At 35.3% G+C, this 17,399-nt stretch overlaps 2 protein-coding genes across 7 annotated transcripts; one reads left to right on the top strand and one right to left on the bottom strand.

The window, feature by feature from the left end:
• Positions 1-477: 477 nt before the first annotated feature.
• On the bottom strand, positions 478-9,596 carry LOC113688292 (condensin complex subunit 2). Its single transcript, XM_027206082.2, has 13 exons — positions 9,112-9,596; positions 8,885-8,986; positions 7,542-7,659; positions 6,037-6,107; positions 5,894-5,954; positions 5,618-5,818; positions 5,256-5,536; positions 5,018-5,162; positions 4,676-4,923; positions 4,560-4,590; positions 3,508-3,647; positions 1,404-1,514; positions 478-1,040 (listed from the first exon to the last, which is right to left on the bottom strand). The coding sequence occupies exons 1-13, from the start codon at positions 9,355-9,357 to the stop codon at positions 849-851; spliced, it is 1,947 nt and encodes a 648-aa protein (XP_027061883.1). The 5' UTR covers positions 9,358-9,596; the 3' UTR covers positions 478-848.
• Positions 9,597-10,226: 630 nt separating this feature from the next.
• Positions 10,227-16,387, top strand: LOC113688293 (probable lipid-A-disaccharide synthase, mitochondrial). 6 transcript variants are annotated; one of them, XM_027206084.2, is made up of 11 exons: positions 10,231-10,412; positions 11,770-11,857; positions 11,939-12,038; positions 12,628-12,884; positions 13,258-13,357; positions 13,454-13,559; positions 13,658-13,878; positions 14,061-14,130; positions 14,428-14,666; positions 15,629-15,855; positions 16,025-16,387. In XM_027206084.2, the coding sequence occupies exons 4-11, from the start codon at positions 12,640-12,642 to the stop codon at positions 16,200-16,202; spliced, it is 1,386 nt and encodes a 461-aa protein (XP_027061885.1). In that variant the 5' UTR covers positions 10,231-10,412; positions 11,770-11,857; positions 11,939-12,038; positions 12,628-12,639; the 3' UTR covers positions 16,203-16,387. The 6 variants fall into 6 exon arrangements, with proteins under 6 accessions (XP_027061888.1, XP_027061885.1, XP_027061889.1 ...); XM_027206088.2 differs by lacking the exon at positions 10,231-10,412 and having other exon boundaries at positions 10,419-11,857; positions 13,844-13,878; XM_027206087.2 differs by lacking the exons at positions 11,770-11,857; positions 11,939-12,038 and having other exon boundaries at positions 10,227-10,412.
• The last annotated feature ends 1,012 nt before the right edge of the window (positions 16,388-17,399 follow it).

The raw sequence follows: 17,399 nt of genomic DNA, 5'->3' as shown, positions 1-17,399 counted from the left end.
TAATAACACGGCTTGATTTATATGATCACGCAATCTATAGTTTTCCAAGATGTTTTAATAGAAACAGAAAGAAAAAATTGAAAGGAATTTCTGTGGATTAGAAACGGCTACCAAAGAGATCAAAACCAGGTGAAAGAAACAAAAAGAAATACTGGCGCATGTGAAGTGGATACTGATACAATAACAAAGTGATTATAACAAGAGAATCATCAATTGCCTATCTTAATGGTAGCTGCATCAAGGTTCATATCATTGAATTTAAATTGTCTCACTTTGATGTAATTCTACGTTATTTCAGAACCATCCCATGCAAACTATCACAAATTCGTGCTACATGTATCCTCTTCATGAAACGAAACAACTGGAGATAAAGAGAGGTGCAAGTTATCGTGAATTTAAGCAACATTAGACTAATTCTCCATTTGATTCTAGTCCTTACCTAGGAAATGCAGTCAGCAAAAAGTGACCGGATGACAATGAAAAGCAAGAATTGAGGATTTGATTGTGCTTGGAAAGAAAAATAACGACAATCTTGCTGACAGATCATCGCAACCAAAGCCAACAAATTTGACATAGGTTTAAGCAGAAACCATGAGGAATCCACCACTCAAAAAAGTAAATTTGTTAGTCAAGCACCACATTTCATTACATCTACGGATGCTACATTTTAGGTACATTCTTAGGACAGATGGTTGATTCCCAGTCTAAACCATATCAATGGTACAGTAGGAATCTGATAGGAGGAAGAACAACAATATACATAGTAATACACACTTCCAAAAGAAGGCACGTGCAGATGAGCCGGTGAAGCTTGAAAATGCAGCTCCCAAAACCATATTATTATGAATCTAAAGATGAATACTGAGATCATCCAAGTTAGCAGACCCATGGATCCACAACCCATGCTCGTTTGCAAGATGCAATAAGCATATGAAACACAAATGAGGAGAGATGTCTCGAACAGATGATGCTGCTCTGCAGTCACTTGGAAAAGTTGCTAAAATTTGCTTAAAAGATATTTTGTGGTCATCCGTGTTTTCCTGTTTGCATTTATAAAACACAGAAAAAGAACATAAGACAATGTGATAAAAAGCCCTCAGCCTATGACCACCATTCATATTAACTGTGTATTGGAAGGCTTGGGAGATGAGGATAATATGACAATTGAACAGCATGAATATTGCACGTTGTTGGAGGAGCAGGCAACTAGCTATTTGCAATAATGGTTAATAGTCATTGAGTTGATCATCATAGTCATCATTATGTTGGCCAAATATTGAATATACGTCTATGGTATTAAAGGTAATGTATGCTAACTTGGGCTCTAGAACTTCCGCGTAGACAACTGTGCAGAATATGTATTAAAGGTAAAGTACCCTGATTTAAGGAAAATGTTAAGTTACCTGCACTTCTGCCAGATTTTTTTCTCTTATATGGTCCCACAGGGTTTCCTTAAGTGCCTGAACGTCGACCTGTTTTGATGTTTTGTCATACTGCACTTCAATCTTGTTAACCTGTTAGTGTACAAAAGCTCATGTGTTAGCAAACTTAGAAAACAGATTAACCCTACTTAGTAAGTTAACTTTGCAACAACTAGATTAAAACTAGAAAAAAAAATGTGGGGAGTGCATTGTTTGAATTGGAAGCATTTTAAAAAGTTAATGAAGGAAAATGAACTTATGTCGTATAAAAGTTGTCCAGGCTCTTTATTCACAACGCAAGAACTAATAGAGTTAAGCTTCCAGTCAATCAAGTAACATGGATAGATGGTGCCTGATTTTTGCTTTCTCAAGTTTCTAAGGAGCCATAAAGCAGCCCCAAGGGGGGAACTACTGCATTTAGACATTATCGTTCAATTTTCTCAAGCATATTAAAGAAGGACCACTATAACCAGAAAAGCCCAACATGTAGATCTCATTACTTCCTCAAGGATCAGCTCAAAAGTAATTAAAAAAAAATGTTTTCAAGGTTTTCTATTTCTTTGGGTTGGCTACCATCAAGAGCAATTGATAACAAGAATATCTCAGGCAATATTAAGTTGCTGACCAATTAGGAAGAACTCTTTGGAGTGAGACATTTTGTTCTAAGTGCCAAAAACATCATCTAGGCAAATCAGTTTCATGAACTTAAGCATTATACATCAACAAAATGCTGTACAACTCTCAACTGCATCGTCTGTCCTGTGATTTGTCTTAATATTCAGCTGCACTACTGCAACAATATGAAAATTCATCTGTAGCAACCCTTTTTGTCAAAAAAATTTATACTTGATCTTAAATGTAGGTAAAAATGGGCACAATGAAGGGTTCCAGTACGAAAGACACACAAGGCAAATTCATGCTTAGACAAAGAATAGGTCAGCCAGAGCTCAATATGACAAGATGCTGGAGAGATAACATTAAACACAAAAATTGCACCTCTTGTCATTGATATTCTTCATGTGGGACTTCCGAAAATAAATTTTCATATCTACATATCAGATCATAACAGATACCTCAGGAATGAAATTGTGGTGGGGATTCAGAAAAATTATGAACTTCACAAAATTTAAAATTCTGAGTTCATAAGGTTGTCCATGATCAATGTATTAAAGCTATGGCTGGATTGCAGGTCTGCTTATACATTGATTATTTGCACAAGACATCAAACCCATAACAAAAAACAGACTAAAGATTCCATAGCCCAGATAGGTTCTCATTACTTTGATGAAGAATCATGAAGAATCTTCTAAAAGAAAAGAGTCCATTTTTCATTTTCAACCTGAAATACAATCTCATTAAGAGATAATTTCTCTATGCATATGGAAGAAGATCTTTTTAGGGTGCTTCCTTCTAAGATTTTTTATACAGTTCAATGGATGAACTCATTAGAAATACAACATTGTTAGGCTACCTTTTCGTAGACAAATACTGCTTTAAGGTACTTCCTTACAAGGCAGTTTATGATAGACTAGTGATAATTGCAACATGTTAGGATTCAGATAAGCAGTTACAACAAGCTAATACAACAACAAAAGGAGAATTTTCTAGAACCAAAAATTAACAAATATCAAATAACTGAGAAGAGAAACCACAAAATTCAGTACTTGTGCACTTAGAGCTGTTTCAATTGATTGGACAATTAAACAAGAAACGAAAAAAGTAAGTTACACACATTCAAAAGCTCTTTCCTATTAGGCTTGTCCATGTCCTCTAATCATTACAATTAATCTGGCAACTACCAAAGGTCAACAATCATTAATTACTTTAGAGTCAAGACTTCCATTCTAATGTATTAAATTCAGGAGTATTTGTAAGTTTTTACACAACATAATGTAATAAATCATGCTTAAGACTACATCCCTGGTTCAAAGTGGCCAATAGTTAATAAGACAATGGGAGCAGTATGTAGTAATAAATCCAGCAGTATACAGTGTTGAGAGTAATAGTTGACAACTCAATTTTAAGCGCCTCAGTTTTAATCTTCAGTCAATTTTAGTATTTAGGATTGAAATGATAAAAACCCAACCTGCCGGGGCTGAGAGACAAGGTTGCTTAAGTCTTCGACATTGCCATAAGCACTTTCATGATCCGAAAAGCCATCAAACCCATTTTGATCATCCCATGATGGCATTGCTCCATAATCATCTTCTTGTGGACTTGATTCATCTGAACATACAGCCAGATTTAATCATCAAAAAGCAGTAATTTATTTCTATATAAATGAAACTGGCCATGTCAGATTACATTGTCCTAGAAACAACATATTCTGAAGACATGCAATATAGATTCGCTACAAAGGAAACCAAGTGTGGAGTGACTCACTTTGCTACTAATTTTAGAATCCAAAAAATCAGGCATTGAAGCAAAATAAAATCTAACTGGAAAAGAGTGTCATTTTACTTGAGAAAATTATATTTCTCAAATTAAGCAACATGTTTGTAACTCATTTGGACATTATAGAATTCATAATTCACTTTGACATAAATGTGTGGCCAATTCCATTACTTGAACCAACAACTAAACCAACATTGGCTTTGATAATTATGTGAAATTTGCAAGACAAATCTACACTATTCCATAAGTTTATCCCAGGCTGACTCATATCCTATATATATGAAATTGGTCTGAAATTACAGGATACTACCCTGAAAGCTTTCAGAATCATAAAATTTCCATTGAACTCATTTTAGGGCGATTTTCATTCTAAAAAAAACGTAACTACTTTTGTATTGAGACTCAATCAGATTATTAGTCCTCTGTTTATTTCTTTCCCCATGCAACTGCCATGAATATTGTTTCTATTTCAAGTTCTCATTGGATGACCATTCTTTCTCCATTGTGACATGATTTAAAGAGATTGGAAACAGATGCATACACATTGTTGAACTCAAGAAAAATCCATTTGTTTATCATGGCTTTGCAGCTATATTACAGATGTGAGTAGCACTAACAGTCTAACACCATATTTGCAAAAGAAGAACGGTGCAGTCAGTTGTTGATACAGAAGATGGACTGCAATGCTTGTAGTATGTCTATTCTAGTGAACCTGAACAAAATCGACAAAAGGATAAAGCTTACCAGGAACTTTCCTTCTTCTCCTCCCAAGGCACTATCAATAAGAAAAAATCAACCAATGAAATAGATTATCTTAAAGAGGAATATGCTATACAGTTCTCATTTATAAGTGATTGTACCATAACATTGGGTAAAAGAAACAACTTCACAAGATCCTCTGGTTGATAATGGCAATCTTCTGGAAGTCTTGTATTACAAGGTGCTCTATTTGCAGGCAGTAGAAGTGACTTCGGGTTCTTTGGGGGAGCAAAGACATTGGACATATCAGCATCCAAGGCTTTAGTAAAATCAATATCAGATTCAATTTTTCTACTCTTTGATTTTTTGGCCTTTACTGGTGATGCATCATCTTCATTCTCTGGAATTTCTGAACCATTAAAAAAGTCAACATTGAACTCATCATAACACCAGTAATGATAATAACAACTAGCACAAGACTAACAAAAGACTACCACATGTACCTTTTGCCTTCCGATACTTCCAATGATCTGGACCAGCCCAGGCATTTTGCCTTGATAAAAGTCCCAAACTTAAAAATAAATAGTCATCAACTTTCTCAAATCTGTCATCTACATCACATTCACTGAAGACACATGGTTCACCATCCTGCAAAAGTTATCGAAATCATTTCTGAAAAATCTGTCCACATTAATCATGATTGGTAAAGATAGATAGCTTGCAGCCAAGAATATTTTGTACCCCATGTAGGCTTGGCAAAATCTGATCCCCATCATAGGTTCCTTCATCCACCAAACTTGTTTCTTCATCCTGATCCAAGCCCCCACAATTTTCACATGCACCATTATCAAACTCAAAGCAATCCTCAGCTCCCTTAACTTGTCCTGGTGATTTTTCTACAGAAGAACATGGTTCACATGGTGGTCTTCGATTATCCTCATCAAAAAGGTTAACTATATCCTTAAGAGTGGGTGAAATCTCCTCCTTCTCTGGGATGTTAAACACCATCTGTTCTATGGTATCTGCATGTAAAATTTAAGCATTACAGAAATGTTATGCTCTCCCATGACTCAGAATCAGGATAGATTGCAAAAAGAATGCACCTCTCATGAAAGTTATGTCAATTGTTTCAGATCTGCCACGTTCAATTGCAGGCAATGTGCACTTTCCAGGTAACTCAAGTGAATCAAAAAGGACCTGGCAGTTACCATATACTCCAAGATTGTTCAATAGAAGACCCTTTGCTCCACCTTCGTCAAATTGTGCTGATGTCTGATGATACAGAGGATCCACAGCAAAGGCCACTAAAGAACAAGCACATTTCATCATGTTTATGCAGTACTATTATCCACAGAATATTAAGAAGGATCCAGACTCACCATCAAACTTTTTAACATTTAGTGCCTCAAATGATGACTCAAGCGTTGACAAAGGTGACAGCTGCAGTTATTCACTTTGCAAATTCAGATGCTAGTATTCATGACTTTGTAGTAAAACACTTATACTAGAGGAAGATATTAACCTTTCTCTCTCGGTCTTTCTTTGAATGACCTTCCTCATGACTACTGTCAATGACATCTTCCAAAGTGTTGTCTGCCATAGAAAACCAAACTCTGAGGAACTAATAGATGAGATAAATAAACCAGCTCATGCCACAAGTTGATGTTATAAGCTAAACTACAAAGGTCATTAAATTGAGGACCAGAATGACTAAGCTTAGTATAAGCATGCTTTGTAGATGTTTGGTCTTTTTCCTACTTTACCAACTATTTATACATTTAACCTGTTTTAATCTTTGCCATGTCTGATGATTGGTTAGTTGCATGGTCAGTTTGTTGAGTTAGAAGCATGGGATAACTGCACACAATTTGGTCAAGACAAACTACTCACGATGCTTCTCATAGTATCTTAAATCCTTCCCCTCTTCAGCCCAATGCACTACCCCCACTTCCGCTAAACCTCCTTTCCTATCATATTATTCCAATCTTCTTTGTAAGTGGTATTTGCTGAATTATGCTAAAGTAGAGGAGTTCTTTGCTGAATTTTCCAAAATATTGAAATATCCAGGGTTTCCAAAATGAAAGGCAGCTAAACATAAATAAAAAATTGAATTAAAATCAAATGTACAATCGACATTAACATGTATGACTCACGATTTATTATTTGTTATCTAAGATAATTACTTATGTTATCGTTGTATATCCAATCTATATTAGTGTGAGCTTTACTTCAATTAAGCATGTGCTTCGCTTTTGAGATAATAGCCCCAGGAGGCCTTGATCTCTGCTCATTTGAATACCACAACTAGAAGACCATGAGAGCTAAATTTGCTAATAGACAAAGGACATCCCATGATTAATTAGATAGGAACAAAGCAAAGGCTGACAGCATAGCTAGCAAAATTAGTTCCACATAGCAACCACTTGACATGATGACAAGATACAGCTCAAGATAGCCTTTCCACCACAATTTTCACTTAGTTGCTGAATCCTGTTTCGACTTTCAATTTGTAGATGAGTAAGTCCCATTGTAAACCACAAACAAGATTCAACTTGTAAACACAAGCTGATTAAGATAATGAGAAGGACAGAATAGTAACTTTTGCTTATTAAAGAGAGAAAAATCAGATTATATGAAATTTTGGAAGCTTTCTTTTGATTGAATAATTCTGGATTAAAAGAATAAAGACAAAATGGCAACTATTTGGCCTTTTTCAAGGAATCCTTTTATATTGAGCCAAATTCATGGCATTAAATGAAGAACTGACAGTTGACCCATTGATTTACAAAAGTACTAATGTGTATTTTATTTCTTGCTTCACTTTTATAACCATCAACCTCATACCATTTTGTATCATATACTATTTTAATCTTTTAAGTTTATTATGGTTGGTCTTCCTATATGACAAAAAGTTAGAGAACCATTGCAACTAGAAGGCACGTGGGCAAAGGATGTATTTCTCTTCTGAAAGAGTATGCACAGAGAAAGTAAACTCCTTCTTGCTCTAAAAGGGAGTAAATGTCTTACCTTTCTCATTTTCTTGACCAACTCGATTAATCCCTCCAAGTACCTTATATGCCTCTGAATGCACAGAATCCACCCTCATTGAGTAAATCTTTACTCCAGCTTCAAGGGTACAACTTGCCTAGAATACGAGAAAAAAATAAAAAACTAGATGTGCTCATGCTTTTAGTGTTAATAGTACTGGCTTCTAATGCAAAATCAAGGACCTTATATGCTAAATTTTGGCCTCATGATCAAAGTTTATGCTTTTTATTTTTCATTTAACAGCAAAAATGCACATTTTAGCTTTAGTTTCATTCCCATTTTTGTGGAAAAGCATCATTTTGAAGAGCTGTTTATCAGAGAAAAGAGTGAGAGCAACACAAAAAGTGCAAACTAAGCATCAAGTGTTTATTATTCCAATAAAATGATATAAAGAAACAGCAAATTACTCTCATCCACAGACACCAACAGACCCAAATAATACTAGAACTAGAGTCATTCATAATCTAAAATCTCTCTAAGGATCTTAGTTTTATTTAAGCTAAAGTTTTCTTTGACATGTTGCTTCAGTTCTATGCTCTTAGATGATTTTAACCTGAAAAAAGCTACTCACACAGAAGCATCCTCTAACATCTTCTTCATCTCAGCTTTTGCTTTTCAAATTTTTGAAGACACAATCATTCGTCCATTCATCAAACAATATTTGCAGCAACATCCATTTGTAAGCAGCCAGTAAAGCTAAAGGAAATTACTAACTCTCTGTATCCATTTCTAAGTCTACCATGAGTGATTAAATATAAAATCCCAGTTCAGGGTGATAAATTCTGTACTCAATTCAAGCAGTGATTCCGTAAATTATTTTTTTCTATACCTGATTGCCTCCACAAGAAAATTCATATTAACAAGCCATAAACCAAGTCTTCTGATGCCTCACAACTCAACATAAGCAATTGACAAGCAAATGATATATACATACTCAATCCCACATTATTATTACAGCGCTTTCAGCAAATCCTACTACTTGATGCTATCACACAGCTTAGTCATCAGGATTCACAGCAAATACATAAGATAGACAAAAGGGTAGCTGCTTCCTAGTTCTTTCCCCTCTTCCAAAAGAAAATACATGTACTTTGAAAATTACACCAAAAACTACAAAAGAGGAAAGAACATAAGCATCAATTTTTTCAAAAATTAAGTTAACAAACCAACAAAAAACCATCGCAAAAAAGAAAAATTCTTCTCTTTGTTTGGTTAAAAACTGCCCAGCAATTATTATTATGCCTTGCAAAGAATAAAACTTGTATTTATGCGTATAATCTCCTATTCGTAGCAAAATGAACTGAACTTTTAACAATAAATACCTTCTGAAAATTGGTCTCGGCATCATTTTCTTCTTCAACTTTAATAATCTCGCATAGATGATCTATCAAATTCAGCTCCCACGTATTCTTTTGATTAATTTTCTGCACCAAAAATAGTTTAAAAATGCAAACTTTTACTCATTCTAATAAATACCCAAAATTCCAACAACTAATATACACGCAAAAAGAATTCATCATACATAATTTCAGAGAAAGAAAAAACAGACATTTTCACTGGCAAGTTTGATGCAATTGTGGAACAATTCTAGAATCTGCTGCTTATCGAGGAAGGACTCATTTGCAGTGGCTACAGCGGGAGGACCGGCGGCAGCAGGCTTGCGTCGGATGGCTGCAGCACGGGCAGCGCGTGCTTGAGCTCTTTCGAGTTTGTCATCATTAGAGCCCAAGAAGAAAGGGCTCGACGGCGAAAACGGGCCTCTTTGCTTCGGGTTCGGGCTTAGGGCTTCAGCCATTTCAACTGTCAATTTTCTTCAATACCTCAATATGAACAAACCAAATTTGTCTAATTCCTGGGGATTTCAAAACTACATGCACTAAAATCTGTCCGGCTGTGTATTTATTAGCCGTGCTGGAGAACTTTCGCCTGCGCCGGGAAGGCGAGTGGTTGTGGGAGTGTGAGAGTGGGTTACTTAGTGTGTGTTGTGTGTGAGAAATTTCGAAAATGAGTTCTTCCCTCCTCTGCATTTGAATATCCGAGGGGATGAGAAGTTGGGTTGGGCATCAAATAAATTGGACTTGGACCAAGGGAGTTGATAAATGGACTAATTAATTATAACGGGCCTTATGATGACCAGACTTTGCACAGGGCTATTTTGGCACAAACCAAAATTAGAGAGAAAGAAGAGGACCAAAAAAAAAAAAAAAAAATTATAGAGAAAGATGAAAAAAATTCTCTAATTTGTCAAAGGATAGTTGATATTTGATTAAAATTATACAGTCAGTAAATTAATCCAGAACTGTAAGCAAAACTAGTAAATTTAGTAGCACTAGAATTTGCCTTGAAATTTTGTTTTTTTTTTTGTTTACTTCCCACCCGTTTCACACACGATTCAAACTTTGAAATTGATAATAAAAAAAATTGTAAAAATCCTAACGACATGTTAGATTTATTAGTTCATTCCAAGATATAAAATCAAATTTATAATGAAATTTTGTGAACGCACAAAAAATGCTCCTAAAATTTCATTCTCGATTATTAGGTACACAATTCAAATTCTAAACTTTGACATCAGGAAGAACTCTAAAATTCCAAACCACATGTTAGATTTATTAGTTCATTCTGAGATATAAAAAACAAGTTTACAATGGAATTTTGTGAGCGTGCAAAAAAATTCTCTTACCGTTTCACAATTGATATCTTATTTTAAAGAACCGTATAGCATTGTTGGGTCGGATCTTTACATGGTATTGTTGTCCGGATCCGGATAAGCACCGCCTTTTTTCTTCAACTCAGAGAACCCTATGGCCTATGCCCCGGTTTTACAATCTCCCTCTTTCCCTCCAGCAGGTTAGTTGAACCACTTTTTCATATTCTGCAATTGGTTATTACTATTATCTTTCTTTACATTTTTGGTTCATTCAATAAAATTTTCCAAGGCTTTATCATTAGAAGTATATTTGCTGGCATATTTAGATACTTTGATTGAGGTGATTTGTAGTGTTATTGATTGTACAATTCAAACTCCAAAGCTGAAAAATGTTGAACTATGGCATAATTTTCTACTTTTACAAGAAAGTTAGATGTTCGGAGATAATAACATTGGTTAAGTTTTTGATATAACTATTGGTGTGCTAATTCTTGCGATTTTGGTTGTGAGTGAGATAATATATGATAGCTTTGATAAATTTAAAAAAAGAAGTAAAAAAGAAAAGAACTTTCAAACGATTTATTTGCACTTTCAAACACTTTCTTGAATACTGAATTCATTTAGATTGAATAGGGAAATACGATATGGTACTATTTTGGTTTTAAGATATGATCCTGTGAAACATTTGAGTTGATATGTCCACTTTTAAAGTTTACTGAGAGCTGCTATAATGCAACTACTTGGTTGTCGATATTTGTGAGTTTAGGTGTAAGAATTGCTAGGATTCGTGTTTTATGAAGTGGGCTTCGGAGGTGATGCTGAAATCATGGAAGAGAGGAGGGGAAGAGAAATCATGGAAAAAGAAAGCAAGAGGAGGGGAAGAGAGGGGGGGGGGGGGGAAGGAGTTGCAGTATTATAACTTTATGGTCTGATTTTCAAAAGGGAGAAATTTAAGGTTCTGGAAATCTCTTTTATTTTTAGCAGATATCTGCACTCATCAGAGAACATGGGATTTAGTTTGCTTTGTTACTGCCTTTAGATTTTGTAGGTGTTATTAAAGTAGCTTCTTTTGTGGGATGTCACATAATAATTTATTTACATAGTGCTGGTTCTGGTTTGTCTAAATCAAGAATGAATTAAAATGTATATTTGGCTGCTTGTTAGCATCAGTAACTGTTAGATAGCTGGTTATAAATATGGTCTACATAGAAACAGTTCAGTTCTTAGAATGTTCTTGGAGCTACCAATGGCTTGAAACTATAGCAGAAAACAATGATGATTTAGGAAGATTCAGTGAAAAAACTATATGTTAATCCTAGTTGTTGTTCCTTCATGCTTTTCTAACTATAGTACTCCTATTCATTTAATTTTCTCCTGTCATGTGTCTGTTCTGGTAACAGATTAACTTACATGTTTAAGAATAGAAAATTCATGTAGAGCAGACATTCTTCAAGCTTCTGTATGCTTTGGATGCCGCTCTAGTTTTGGTTTTGATGCTGATATAGATTTACCAGTGTTTATGTGTGACTACTTGATTTTAATCTGATGCCCATGCAGTTCTGTTGAAGAGGTTGGAAGAAAGTAAAAACTAACTTAACTTTGTTTGCTATGACATTATGGGGTGCATAATGTCCAATTGGAGGAGGTAGATATCATTTTTACTTCACCTTGTTGACATTAGTATTTTGATTAACAACATCACTTAAAGACTTTTTCTTTTGGCAAGGTATAAATGAGAAAGGTGCTTTTGAGATCTTAATGAGCTTGATTGGTGTTATTCTATCATGTTGATTCTTGATAAAGTCCAGAACAGACTAGTCCTCCAGGTATAAAACTATTAGTGTGGTCAAAGAAGTTGTTCTTATTTTTTACTTCATTTTATACCATGAATTTACAGGCATTACCATAATCTTTTTCATGCATTCTGTGATGTTGGCCTTCCCTCTGTTTTTTTTTTTTTTTTGGGTTTTCTTTTTGTTTTTGTTTTTCAGATAGCATCTATTGATGCTGAGTCAGTTGTTATTTTTATATTTTTGAGCTGTTGACTAGGGGAACCTTTGCTCTAACATGTACTTGTGCCACTTAGAACTGTAATCTTATCCTGCATCTAATGTGTTCATGAAACATACAAATCAGAAAGTGTATCCAAAGTTGATCCTCCACAGTCTCTACGTGAAATTTGGAATTTCACCTTCCTTAAAAATAGCTGCTACACGTCACTTAGACTTAATTGTTTTGAATGCCGATTGTAGGACGCCAAACTTCCATTCGGGAGGTGTGATCAAATCAACGAAGTTGGGCCTTCCCTTTATATGGAATAGAAGGATTTGCCATAATAATTAGATAGTAAATGTTTGTTCTGGTAGTGAAAAGCTAGCTAAAAGCAGCTTCTATTCTTGTGTCTATGATGCTCAGGGAATGTGAAACATGAACAAGTTACAAAGGGGAGTTTTCTGGAATTTGTTTTCTAGAAAAGATGTGGAGTTAAATTATCTGTTGAGAAGATCATTCTCAATTTCAAGCCACCCTGTCAGAGACTTGGCTTCCAAAGATGGGGAGCTCAGAGTGTTCATCGTTGCTGGTGAGGTTTCTGGTGACATCATAGGGTCACGCTTCATGGATTCTCTTAGAAAGCTGAGTCCTTTTCCTGTTCGATTTGCTGGTGTTGGAGGGTAAGCTGTTAATTTTGTTTGAAAAGTCCTTATTCTAGACTGGATAATGAAATTATGTTTACAAGTTCAATGCACAAATACACACAAGTTTCTGGTTTCAGACATAGTATTTTCTTGATATTAAGGCCCATGCCCTGCACTCTACCAATGCAATTGATAGCTTAAGATGGAGAGGCAGGTACTTATTCTGCATTAATTAAATATTTTAGCTTTAGTTATTTTAGTTTCCATTTCTCTAATTCTTGTTGATATGTTATGATTTACTTGGTAGTGTAACACTTGATGATTTGCTTTTTGGTCATGTATGGTTATTAATCTTCTCTGTCTGTTTTCTATGTGTTTTTGATCTTTTCCATCTTTGATGTCATTTCAGCTACTTGATGTCTAAGCAAGGCTTAAATTCTCTCTTTCCTATGGAAGATATTTCAGTGATGGGTATTTGGGAGTTGTTGCCACACCTTAATAATTTCAGAGTACGTGGTGAGCAGTCTGTTTTTCCTATTTTTTTTTATTGTATTTTATAATAGTGTGAGTTGTGGTCCTTTGACATGCATAATTCGAAATAACAGGTTCAACTGAAACAAACAGTTCAGGCTGCTCTTTCATTCCAGCCTCATGTCGTACTAACGGTGGACTCAAAGGGATTCTCTTTCCGTTTCCTGAAGTATTTGCGAGGTAATTTTGGTGTAATTTCTTTTCAGGATGATACAGCTCCTGTTTTCCTTCTGCATAGTGAAAAATATTGTAGGAGTACGGTAACATATTTTTTGCAGCTAAATGTATCGAGCAGGGAATCGTTAGCCCTAAACACTTCCATTATGTATCACCATCTTTCTGGGCCTGGAAAGGGGGTGAGGCAAGGATTAAAGGGCTTTCTGAGTTTATAGATCATGTATTATGTATCCTCCCATTTGAGGCTGAAATTTGTAAGTTGAACGGAATAGCTGCCACATTTGTAGGACACCCCACGCTGGAAGACATGATAGAGTTGAAGGTGATTCCATTTTTGCAGAGTGTTTGGTCTGGCCTTTCAATAAATTCACAACTTTTTATTTGGAAGAGACTATATTCATCAGCATTGAAGGACTTGATATCTTCTAATGTTTGTGTAGGAAATGAAAGTGAAGTAATGTCAGAGGTCTAATAGTACTAATGCGCTAGAGATTTTATTTCCAGGAGAAGGGAGCATCTGGAGAGATTCAAGGAAATGGAGAAGAATTTAGAAGTGAACATGGGATAGCTTCAGGTATTATCTCGTGATTCTATCACTGGCTGCCTTGCTGCTTCATTGTTGAAAACTATATGTTCTTGAAATTTTATTCATAGTTATTATGTTCTGAGGTTGCACAATGAGTGAAACTTGGATTAACTTGAAGATAGAAGATTGTTGCAAAGAAAAAAGAGTTGGCTATACCTGCTTTTGTAATTCCTATCTTATGCATTTAGTGTGATTAGTCATCCATTTTTGCTTTGTATGTTTAGCTTGTTTTATTTTTCCCTAATCTGTCCAATTTGAGTTTGTCTTTTGTTTTAAATTTTGAAGGATCCACCGTCATTAGCTTGCTTCCTGGAAGCAGAGTTCAGGAAGTTACACGAATGCTTCCAATTTTCTCAAACACTATGGAGCTATTAAAAGATGCCTTTGGGGAGTTGGTTACAGTGGTCCATATCGCACCCAATCAATATGTCAAAGACTATATCAGTAAAGCTGTTTGCAAGTGGCCTGTGCCCGTTGTAATGGTGTCAGGTGGATCTCCCAGCATGAAGTACAAATCATTTAGCGTATGCCTTCTCTATCCCCTTTTCTTATCATGAAGGTGTTAGTCATTGAGGGTATATCCTTGCTTCTTCATTGTCTGGTCCTTTTTCTAGATGATTTTATAACAGGCAAAAATAAAATATTTCAGACTTCTTTCTTAGTTTTGTCGGTTCATTGGTCAATGTTGCACTATATCTCCTTCCTCACTGCAAATTCCATGTCTTTCTCTTTGTGTGTTTACATTGTATTAGTTATATTTGGTGATTAGTAATTACTTCACCATGAGATAAGCATGCCAAATATTACATGAGGTTCGCCACTGATTCAAAACAGCTCCACCATGAACTATTTGACTTTCTAGACTCCCAAGTAATGAACTTAACTGGTAAGCAAGTAATTAAGTGGTTAATCTAATCTAGCTTGAAACCAAACTGAATGTCTAGATACTTTTGGGCTTGGCCAATGGTAGCACACTTGGGCTTTATGAGATTAGAGCTTAAGGACAATGGACTTGGAAGCCTTGTGTTCTGCATAACATAGATATCACTCTTTGAAACAGCTTCCTGGTTCTAATCAATAGTCATAAAATTGTGAACTTAAGTTTATTTTAGTTCCTGACGTGAAAAGGGCACCTTTCTTGTCCAAAAAAGCCACCGAGTTTCTTTGAGTAGAATGTTCAGTCAATATGTGGAGCATTTCATCAAAAATCTTTTAAATGGAGAAGAATTGGATGAGGCTATCATGAACTTCATTTTTGATGTTGGACACCTTTCTGTACCCCTCTCATGGGCTTTCAACTTGTATGTGGAATTTCTTCATGTAAACATATGAGCCAGGAATTGACAAAACTTTTGCAAATGTTAATAACCTCAAAATACAGTAAAGATATCATACTTTGCATCCTCGTTAATCCAATCAGACTGTATATTTATCACTGCATCCAGGATTGAGGATGCTAACCTTGTCGATTTTCAAAATTACGCAGGCAAGCAGAGTAGCTTTATGCACTTCTGGAACAGTAGCTGTGGAGTTACAGCTTGCAAGACTACCATGTGTTGTTGCCTACCGTGCTCATCTCCTGACTGAATGGGTCATACGCTCCAAAGCTAAAGTACCTTACATCTCTCTTCCTAATATTCTTTTGAAATCAGCTACAATACCCGAAGCTCTTTTCCAAGGATGCACACCTTCAAAATTGGCATCATTAGTCAGGTAAGCTTCTATTTAATTAATATTTGATTTATTTTTACATCCTACATGGTTAGTAAAGCATGTTTAGGATACAGAGGTACAGATCCTGGATATGAATGAATTTGATGTGTATGTGATCTAAAAATAAGTACCTAAAAATGGATTTGATGACTGGAAACTTCTATTGCAGAGAACTCGTACATAATGAAAACCTTAGAGAACAACAGATTGCTGCTGCTGCAAAGGTTATTGAATTATTGAGTCCTGGAAAAGGATTGATCAACAATTCGACGCACCTGGAAACAAGTCATGCGTTGCCGAATTCGGTGTCCAGCATGATTGCAGCATTGACAGTATTGCAGTCATGAAATTCATAAGCATGATAGTTCACAGGATATTCGTGTATGGTTACATAAGTTGTATGATAAAGAATTAGAGCTGCAAAATAGTGTCTTTAAGGCTTGTGAGAATTGGTCGGAGAGAATCATTATTGCTCTTCATATCTCCATTTTCTTTCTAATATTACTAATCCATTTTCTCCTTTTGCCTTCCATTTGAAACATCTGATCTAGTTATCTGTTCCCGTGCAGCAAATAATATTTGTCAAAAGAATGCAAAAGTAAGGTTTTTCTGCATAAACTGACCAAATATCTCTGTTCAACAGTGAATTGTTAAGAATGTTCATTGAAGTTCTCATAAAGTTCAATATCATCTAACCTGCTACTTAAGGCTTGACTCACCAGATTGTGATACTAGATAACGCTTGCTATTTTCCCATTGAACATGTTCTTGGATGTTTGAGAATTTATTAAGCAATTGTTGAATATTGGATGGGAACTGACACCAAAGATTTTTGAGATGTTGATCTGTTTTAGCAATGCTCATTTGGATCCCTTTGGTTTTGGTTAATATTGATTGTCCTCAACCGTGTCTAGTGGGTTTTGTAGTAGTTCTGAGTAGTAGCATGCTTATTCTCATCTTACTATTTTTTAAGTGGCTACTCAGTTGGCGTTCATACATCAGATTTTGTAATGGCATGTATGATATTCATCCGGACATTGATTTTTCGAGTTCAAGAATTCTCTCATGCGCTCTATACTTGACTAGGTTCAAATTTCAAAGAAAGGTCAAAATTCATGAAGGTTAAGTAAAATTGATTGTATTAATTCTTTATTCTTGGAGGAATGACAAAGTCACATAGGTATTCGTGGACTTGAGTTGTCATAAGAGAGTTTCTATGAGGACTCTTAAATTGACTACCAAATTAATTGTGACGTTCTTTATAAATGAGAAGGGACGTTTCTGATTACATATAAATACCTTTCAATATTAAATATTACACTGACTTCCCTTTCACTTTGATGTAACTAGATGTCACTTTCAATAACAATAAAGTGACTAAAATACCCTTACAAAATCCCTCAAATACCAGAAATATGGGAATCGTCTTCCAAGTATAATTGTTTATATGCAATTTGGCGCCATTAAGTGTATGACCTTGTGGAGATGGTTTTTTTTTTTTTACCTTGAATTGCTTATTATGGGTATTCAGTCAACTTGAAGTG

Source organism: Coffea arabica, chromosome 5e (genome assembly GCF_036785885.1).
Source record: "Coffea arabica cultivar ET-39 chromosome 5e, Coffea Arabica ET-39 HiFi, whole genome shotgun sequence".
NCBI classification, from domain to species: domain Eukaryota; kingdom Viridiplantae; phylum Streptophyta; class Magnoliopsida; order Gentianales; family Rubiaceae; genus Coffea; species Coffea arabica.
The sequence above is the reverse complement of the archived record's forward strand: the minus strand, read 5'-3'. Positions and strand labels throughout refer to the sequence as shown.

Coding starts and splice junctions, on each gene's coding strand:
- LOC113688292 (XM_027206082.2), bottom strand. CDS start 9,357: ATGGCTGAAGCCCTAAGCCCGAACCCGAAGCAAAGAGGCCCGTTTTCG. Junction 8,987..9,111: donor TCAAACTTGCCAGTGAAAAT/GTCTGTTTTTTC, acceptor TTTTTGGTGCAG/AAAATTAATCAAAAGAATAC. Junction 4,591..4,675: donor TTCTTTTACCCAATGTTATG/GTACAATCACTT, acceptor TCTTATTGATAG/TGCCTTGGGAGGAGAAGAAG.
- LOC113688293 (XM_027206087.2), top strand. CDS start 12,640: ATGAACAAGTTACAAAGGGGAGTTTTCTGGAATTTGTTTTCTAGAAAA. Junction 12,885..13,257: donor CGATTTGCTGGTGTTGGAGG/GTAAGCTGTTAA, acceptor ATGTCATTTCAG/CTACTTGATGTCTAAGCAAG. Junction 13,560..13,657: donor TTTCCTGAAGTATTTGCGAG/GTAATTTTGGTG, acceptor TATTTTTTGCAG/CTAAATGTATCGAGCAGGGA.